Below are 8,499 nucleotides of genomic sequence, written 5' to 3' on the forward strand. Positions count from 1 at the left end.
CAGAAGCGACGAGCATTGACGGTCGAAGCTTGGCACTAGTTGATAGGCTAGCAGTAAGCTTGGCTAAAGTGAAGCACTTACCAAGCTCGAAGGAAAGGGCCTTCGCCACTTGAGCCGTATGCGGAAAGTATAAGAGGGCGGCCCCTCTTCTTCTCATCTATTTTGATCTCAAAGACAATAGTCGGAATTCGAGACCAAAAATATATTTTATCAAAATTTTGATTTTTGTTAGTGTGAAAAAGACAACCGTCGGAATAAACTATATGGATGTGATTGATATAATTAATTTTGTTTAATGTATATGAATATTAAATTTGTGAAATTAAATAATTAATTAAATGTAAGAAATAAACTAAAATTATTTCCATTTACTATTTTGGTACATTATTTAATTAATTAATAAAAATAAATAAATATTTTACATTAACATTGGAAATTAAAGAACTTAATCTAATAAAAAATTATGTAAGTATTGATTCTTAAAAATATTAATAATAAATAATTTAAGCAATAATAAAACTAATTACAATTTATTAATTTTTAACAATATGCTAACATCAATAGTTAATTAAACTTAATTAATTACTTATATTATATTATATTATATTATATTTTTACCATTATCTATTACATAAATTAATTTTAAAATTCTGATAATAATATTTTCGACTCTAAATTGGATGAACACAAATAAACGAAGATACTACAATTAAAATTTGGTTGTAAATTAGGTCAAATTACAAGTTCTGAAGTTCTTCCGGAAACAATTTGAAGTTCCAAAATTCAAATGAAATGTTTAAAAATCCATGGAAAAAGTGATGTAGTTTATATAATTGATTGCATCCTAATTCCCAGGAGAAGCAGAACAACCGGTGGAAAGCTATGCAACGTGGAAGTTTGACGGATGCCGCAAACTTGATCGACTGGTACGTCAGCTGAATAATCTACCACAACTCACCTCTCGAATATCTTCTTGATTTCTCCCCAGAAAAGAAAATTTGAATTCTCAACGGTGCCAATGTTCGTCCGCTTGCTGTTCTATCAACCCTTCTGTGTATGTTCTATTCTCCCTCCATTTCATGCTGTTATTGTTCATTTTCGGATTCTTTTGGATTGAATTGTTTATTTTTCGTTGCGTTCCTCGTGAATCTGTGATGTGTTTATGCCTTTTATTTGTTCTTATCATCCAAAGATATAGGAGAGATTGTATCTTCTATTGTTTGTAGAATTGAAGAACAAGTGTAGAAGAAATGGATAGCATTCACTTGGAGGTAGGTAGAAATAGGTTCTTCGTGCTGTAAACACTAAATTCAGTTAACATATTTGAAGAATTTGTGTTAGATTAGCATCTTGCTGAAGCTAAATTCCTTGTCTTTGGCTGGTGCCTCTTCTTGTTCTTACTCATGTTGTCAACTGTATAGGAGAAATTTTACTCCACACTGCTGAAGTTTCCTTATGCTTTATTTTTTTATTGATATTTTTTTTTTCCATTTTTTGAACTTGTAGTCTTCCTCAACCACAAGGAAGTTACTTGGAAACATCATGGGAGGCAAGCGAGCTTCTATTCCATTAGAAATTTTTAATATCTAATAGTATCCAATAAATGACTTGATCATTTATTTTGTCCTAAACAATAATAGATATTGTTCAACCTAGAGGACAAAGTGGGCGATTTCTTAGAAAGGGAAGATGGTTGGCATCTCTTTATTACTTCTCGAGGAATTTCCAAACGACACGTAAATTTTCAGTTAGTTCCTCATCAATCAGTGTAGAAAAACCTCACCAAAACTTGCTGAGGGACAAGAAGCTCGTTCCTGATTCTGATCCTCCTAGCATGAAAGATGTTGATCTCTTATATAATTTTCTTGATCAAAGGTCAGTTTACATAACTTTATTGGTTTCTTAATATTTTTGAATCAACAACTATTCTTTTGTGACGTTACATCATTGACATCACATTTTCCTTTGATTTGTACTATTATGCATCCTGCAGTTCCAACCTTGTAGTATTGACAGGAGCTGGAATTAGTACAGAATGTGGAATTCCTGATTATAGAAGGTTCTATCTTCCCTTCCTTTCTCATACCTATATTCCACCTTTATTTGTTCCTCATCTGTATTTGTTTTAACGTTGAGATGATTACGAACATCAAACGTAGAGAGGTTAGATTTGTATACAAATTCTGCCAAGTTCACTTTGATTTAGAGAGTTAGCGGAACTCTCAAGTCTCATGTTTGTTCATACACAGTTTTGGGGCGTAGAATGAAAACTTTCATGCATGGTGTATTACAGTCTACAGATTGTATACTGTCCTACCCTATATGGTTTGAAGTTTTCCAGTTGATCCAAGCAAACCTTTTTATGTTTTTAAATTTGATTACTATCTGTTTTCCCTCCATTCAGAACATCAACACTCCACTTACTACTTATCCAATGAGAAAAGTCTCTCTAGTTTTGAGCACCCTTTATGAATCTACATACTGGCGAGTAAGTTCAAGTGTACACGTGCATGCGTGTTCTGTTGTAATCAAACTAAAATTTTGTATACATAGATTATCAATATCCAATATTATATTTGCTGTCTTCAAAACTTCTATTAATTTGGTTCTGCCTTCTTAAACTAACCTTACCTTGATTTGAAGACCTCAGTTTGTTTCTTTGCTGATGACACACTTTCTATTATTTGGCTTAACACGTTTTGGTCATACTTTGATTATGTAACCTTTCATTTTCTTTAATACGCCCACACTTATCTTTTCTAATGCAAAAGTTTCTCTATGCGGCAGCCCGAATGGAGCTTATAGTTCTGGTTTCAAACCAATTACACATCAGGTGATCTGAAGGCATGTGTGGTACCTTCTTGTTGCACTGTTATGATGATATTGCTTTGACATTTTGAAACAAAAGTATTGATAATAGCACAGCACGTACTTTATCTGCATTTTTAAATAAAAGAATCAATATTGCAATGGAAGCGACTGTTAATTTTGGAAGTAACCATTACTGAATAGTGGGTATTTATAACCTTAGTTTATGTTTGATGCTGATAATATATATATTTCTACTTAAAAAACTAAGCTGAAATCCTCCAAAACGTAGCCATAACATTTGCCCTCTAGGCTAGAATAACTCTCTTTGGAGACTATCTGATTTCTCCCCAACTAAATCCTCCAAAACGTAGCCATAACATTTGCCCCTTAACTAGCTTGCCTTTTGAATTGGGGTCCATAAATTAGCTGAATGGTAGCCTCATCAATTCTATTCGAGCAACACCAAAGGATGCCAAAGATCTCAAATAATCTGGCCCAAGTGTCCTGGGCAAGGGCACAGTGAAGAAAGAGATGTGCATCCTATTTCAACCCTTCCTTACAAGTAACACACCAGCTGGGAGATAAGCAAAGGCGCAGATTATTGGTGTTCAACTTTCCTTGGATGCACACCCAAAGAAAAACTCTCACCTACTTAGGCACAGGCTTTCCTTTACTTTGTAAACAAACTTCCTAATTTCAAATGTGAACAACACTTCTGAATTTCTCGAAGGAGATTCTCTCCTCTTTCAATTGGTTGATGACCCTTCCAAGTGATTCTAATGTCTCCTTCACTACACACTATCTGACCACCCTTTCTCAAAAGATAAAACAGTTCTCTGGATGCATTTGTTTGGCTTTTTTTTGGGCTTTATGATCGAGCAAAACGAAAGGATTTCCAATGATAAGGAAAGATCTTTTGATAATGTTTTTGAATATGTTAGCTTCTTAACATTATCTTGGTGTAAACATTTTTATCCTTTCGATTCTTATAGCTTTTATACACTTTTATTCATTTGGAGATTTTAGTGCTAGTCCTTTGGCTTGTGACTCTCTCTTCTTTTGTATATTTCATAAATAATGAAATTTATTTCTCATAATTTTTTTTATTTTTTTATTTTAGGTTTTACTACATGGTTATGATTTTGAGAGTGTTTCTAAAATGAAAGTGTTCAAACAAAGAAATAAATTATGAACAGCCTAGTTTTTGAAACTTGAAAATGGAAACAAAAACTTTATTTGATGGGGCCTTAGTTTTTATAGAATTTAATTGATATACTCGGCACTTAGCAAGAAAAACTTGGCGAGTGCACTGTACATTAGCTTGAAAAGGATCCTTACCAACCTTGAATCACTCCAGAAAGCCGTGATCCAAACTTTTAGGTATGATTATGAGCTTGCTTAAAAATCAGCCACCACCATGAAAAATGAGAAAACTGAATAGGATTGCCTTCTGATGGCCTCTAGTAGCTAGGTACTTCTAGGCTTAACTTTAATCGTGCATTAATGATAAAATAGTCAAAGAAAGGCATCCCCGAAAGCAATTCCACCTATCTGTCTGGCCTTTCTTCTTTGCACCAGTCTGTTGAGTTTCTAATCTATTTTCAAATGAGCTTTCTCAAAGTCTTGCGCCATAACCAAATTCTTTTTGATCCAATTATCGACCAGTTCGTTATCAACTAGCATCTAATCAATTATTTATTCACTCACAAATACAAGGTGAAGAGTTATAGTAGATCGTAGATGTGAGTAATCAAGCAGTGAAATATCACCCATATTGTTTTGTTTTGGGAGACAATTAGATGATGAGGATACATTTTAAAGAAAGTCATCTTTGAGCATCCTCATTTATTTTAGTCTATAACTAATCATGAGAAGAGTTTTAGTTTGGATTTATGATAAAGTTCACCATATTTCGACATTTGTTATGCTTTCATAAGTTTAAAGGTTGGATTTTCTTGGAAGCAGGAGTTTGTTCGTTCAATCCGGAGTCGTCGTCGATATTGGGCAAGGAGTTATGCAGGGTGGAGACGATTTACAGCTGCACAGCCTGGCCCTGCACATTTTTCTCTAGCATCTCTTGAAAAAGTAGGCCGAATTAATTTACTGATCACACAAAACGTTGATAGGTAACGAGAAAGCAACCACTCTTCACACGATGAGCTCTAGTTTTATGTTGAAGAAGTTTTGTGGGACTGAAAGTTTTACTCTTATTCCAGGTTGCACCATCGTGCTGGTAGTAATCCACTTGAATTACATGGAACTGTGTATTCAGTAATATGTTTAGATTGCGGCTTTTCCATTTGTAGGAATTCATTTCAGGATCAAGTGAAAGCTCTCAACCCAAAGGTTTTTGTTGTTGTTTTATTTGTTGTTCTTGGAGACAGCTGATTTACTTTTATTTCCAACTCGTAAGTATGGAATTAAATGTATGCAAACCGATTTAGATATTTCTGCAAATATATTTTGCTACAGTGGGCAGAAGCAATTGAAAGTTTGCATGATGGAGGCTCAGGGTCAGACAAAAGCTTTGGTATGAAGCAAAGGCCAGATGGTGATATTGAAATTGATGAAAAGTTTTGGGAGCAGGACTTTTGTATTCCGACCTGCCAAGAGTGCAATGGAGTGCTCAAGCCTGATGTAAGATCATTTCTTTCATTAACTAAATGAGTACGTACTATAAGCATCTGAACTATTTATTGTGGTTTTGAGGATCAAGGAAACTCAGTTGACAGTATTGGACAATATGTTGTGTTCGTGGGTAGTTAATGATTATGCGGCCAGAGATGTTGTGGAGTAATGATTACTAGGACTTAGTTATCTTCTAGAGATAGCTTGGTGGATGGAGCCTCTCATCCACCCCGGATTAGTGGGAGTGGGTCATGAATATAATGCAAGGAGGGATACCATCATGAGTCAGCCTAGTGGTCAATAAAGACGGTAAATAATAGAGGGCTTAGAGGGAATGAGTTTGAGCGATGGTATCTACTTAACTAGGATTTATTATCATGCGAATTTCCTTGGCAACCAAATGTAATAGGGTCAAGGGTTGGCTCGTGAGAATAGTTGAAGTGTACGCAAGCTCTATAAGTAAATGGTTGAAGACATGTCATTTTATTGGAAACTGGAACTTTAAATGAACTTCAAGGTATCAGTCTCATCGTAGCAGTGTGATACTATGGCCAGTTCCCTCTTCTACATTTCTCGATGTAATGACTGGAGGAGAAAAAGAAAAAAGAAAAAAGAAAAAAAAAAAAAATTATCTTTCATACTAAATTCACTGGAATGTAGTGTCAACTGTTATGAGTTTATGGCCTGGTTAAGTGTTTTGGTGTGACAAATATTTCTCATCTGTCAATGTCCCTTGATTATTGTTTCATGGAGAAATATCTATTTGCTTTTCTTGCTTATTAAGATTTTCTTTACGATAATACATTGTTTGCTTGCTTATATAAGTGCATAGATTTGAACAGTGAAACTTTTATTTTTATAATTTCATATTATTCAATTACTTGCTAACGTTTTGTGTTCATTTTTTTCCCGATTAACTTGAAGGTCGTATTCTTTGGCGATAATGTTCCGAAGGATAGAGCTAATAAGGCGATGGAAGCTGCTAGAAATTGTGATGCTTTACTCATATTAGGGTCATCTGTAATGACCATGTCTGCTTTTCGGCTTGTGAGGTGCTCTCTTTGCTTCTCTATCTTGAAAATTTTGATAACCGTTTTTTGTTTTTAGTTGTTTATTTTTCTACCAATTTTTTTAATCATAGTTTTCACTTTCTTAGAGAAAGATTTAAATTCTTACTCAAATTCCAAAATAAAAAACAACTTATTAATATATATAGCTTGCCTTTGTTTTTGAAAACATGGGTAAAAAGTAATAACATAACAAAACAACTCACAGGTAAAGGTAAAAGTAATATTTATAAGCTTAATTTTCAAAAACCAAATGATTATCAAACAGGTCCTACTCATTGAAAATTTTGAATACTAGGAGTAAGATCCAAAATTGAGACTAAAACACTCATTATGGGAATTAAATTGTAACTTTTAAAACCATCTACCCGAATTGAAACCTTGTCTAAAGCATAGGGACAAATTCATAATTTAACCATCAAACTAATATCTAAACTTGCACGTAAGCAAGAATGTTTAGAATACATTAAAAAACTAAATGGTCGTAATCCTTTGGATCTAGACAATTCTAGGGGAGATTTATCATGTTTCGTGTATAAAGAGAGACTCTAACTTGTGGTATCGAATCTCGCAGAGCGGCTCACGAGGCAGGTGCTGCTACAGGAATTGTAAATGTTGGTGTTACAAGAGCTGATGACTTTGTATCACTGAAAATAAATGCTAGGTTGGGTGAGGTACAATTCTCCCGCCCTCTCTTTTTCTCTGAAAAATGCATCTCTCTGCGCTTGTATTCCTTCATTGTTTGGCCATTTGTTACAGATCATGCCTAGAGTGCTTCAAATGGGGTCCCTTAGCATTCCTGCCCTTCAATGATATCACTTCAGGTCTCTGTTTCAATTACAACTTCGTAGTTATCAGTAGAGAATCTATGATCTATTTTGCCAAATTACATTTGGGAAATGGATACCTTGATTGTTGTATTATTAATAGCACAAGATTGCTGAGCTGGTCACAGAGTTAGATCATCTTCTTCTCAATTTACTTAAATAAATCTCAATATTTTCATTGTATTTAAAATTTACTTAATTTATCAATATATATATTCGATTTGGTTTAGGCTTTTCCATTTCTTCTTCTTCTCCATGTTATTGTGTTTCACTTCATTTTTTTTTTCTTTGACATTTCAGCTATGGATACATATTTTCTCTCGGATTCTTGTGTTTTATTTTGTTTGTTTTTAATCTTTCCATTTAGATACTAACACAATATATTTATTTGTTTTTTCAGCTCATCATTGTAGAAGGAGAAATAAGTATATTTCTTCAACTTTTTACCATTTAAATTTTAATCCTCTATGTTTCCAACTCATGCTACAGAAGTTCAAAAGATGACAAAGCATCAAATGCATGTTTAGTTAATCCCAAAACTATCACTTGGTTACCTCGTGAGTCCATTTGAAATTAAGTTTAGCTTAACTTGAGGAAACCATATTTGCTTATGAAATTTAGTTTTTGAGAATTTATGGATTTTAGATCAAGAAATTTCTTCTACTGTGATGCATTGGATCATTTGCCCATAGGACAGTATCGGAGTTGGAACATGCTGACATTAGTTATCAATGAAATTAAGCAAGTTAAAATTCATGAACTAGAAATGAAACAATAGTTTGTTCACCTTTGTTATGCTTTCTTAGGAGATTCTTCATGTTATCCTATCATTATATCACTGCTTTGAGTCGGTAGAATAAGAAAAATTGCTTAGTCTTGTAAGTATGCCTGGAATTGGTCTCGTAGTGACAATAAAGGTAATAAGCCTATCTATTGTCTTGCATAAGATTTTAATGGAGAACACCTTTAGTCCACCAGCTGAGTACCAAAGGAGATTGAATCCATCAATGAAGTGGTAATGTCCGAGGTATTGAAACTTAGAGTGATCTCCCCTTTGAGTGTTCCTCTGTTTCTACTTAGATGCTTTGTCTTTGTTGTTTTTCCTATATTGTTTTTGTTATTACTTTCGTTCTTGTAATCATGTCAATTTATTCTACGAAGTTCTT

The 8,499-nt window shown here is 33.8% G+C and overlaps 1 protein-coding gene across 2 annotated transcripts; it reads left to right on the top strand.

Annotated features, from left to right (window-relative positions):
* Window positions 1-707: 707 nt before the first annotated feature.
* SRT2 (sirtuin 2) lies at window positions 708-7,562 on the top strand. 2 transcript variants are annotated; one of them, XM_023678535.2, is made up of 12 exons: window positions 708-1,054; window positions 1,193-1,271; window positions 1,507-1,549; window positions 1,641-1,875; window positions 1,994-2,059; window positions 2,788-2,833; window positions 4,777-4,937; window positions 5,028-5,157; window positions 5,284-5,448; window positions 6,364-6,491; window positions 7,081-7,180; window positions 7,266-7,562. In XM_023678535.2, the coding sequence occupies exons 2-12, from the start codon at window positions 1,251-1,253 to the stop codon at window positions 7,317-7,319; spliced, it is 1,149 nt and encodes a 382-aa protein (XP_023534303.2). In that variant the 5' UTR covers window positions 708-1,054; window positions 1,193-1,250; the 3' UTR covers window positions 7,320-7,562. The 2 variants fall into 2 exon arrangements, with proteins under 2 accessions (XP_023534303.2, XP_023534301.2); XM_023678533.2 differs by lacking the exon at window positions 1,193-1,271 and having other exon boundaries at window positions 709-1,054.
* Window positions 7,563-8,499: the final 937 nt, after the last annotated feature.

Source organism: Cucurbita pepo, chromosome 5 (genome assembly GCF_057944985.1).
Source record: "Cucurbita pepo subsp. pepo isolate OVF chromosome 5, ASM5794498v1, whole genome shotgun sequence".
Lineage (NCBI taxonomy): Eukaryota > Viridiplantae > Streptophyta > Magnoliopsida > Cucurbitales > Cucurbitaceae > Cucurbita > Cucurbita pepo.

What these genes read in the sequence shown, in the direction of transcription:
- SRT2 (XM_023678533.2), top strand. Translation starts at nt 1,019, where the DNA reads ATGTTCGTCCGCTTGCTGTTCTATCAACCCTTCTGT. An exon ending in ACTTGGAAACATCATGGGAG is followed by an intron (nt 1,550 to 1,640) that starts GCAAGCGAGCTT and finishes AAACAATAATAG; the next exon opens with ATATTGTTCAACCTAGAGGA. An exon ending in TGAAAGCTCTCAACCCAAAG is followed by an intron (nt 5,158 to 5,283) that starts GTTTTTGTTGTT and finishes ATTTTGCTACAG; the next exon opens with TGGGCAGAAGCAATTGAAAG.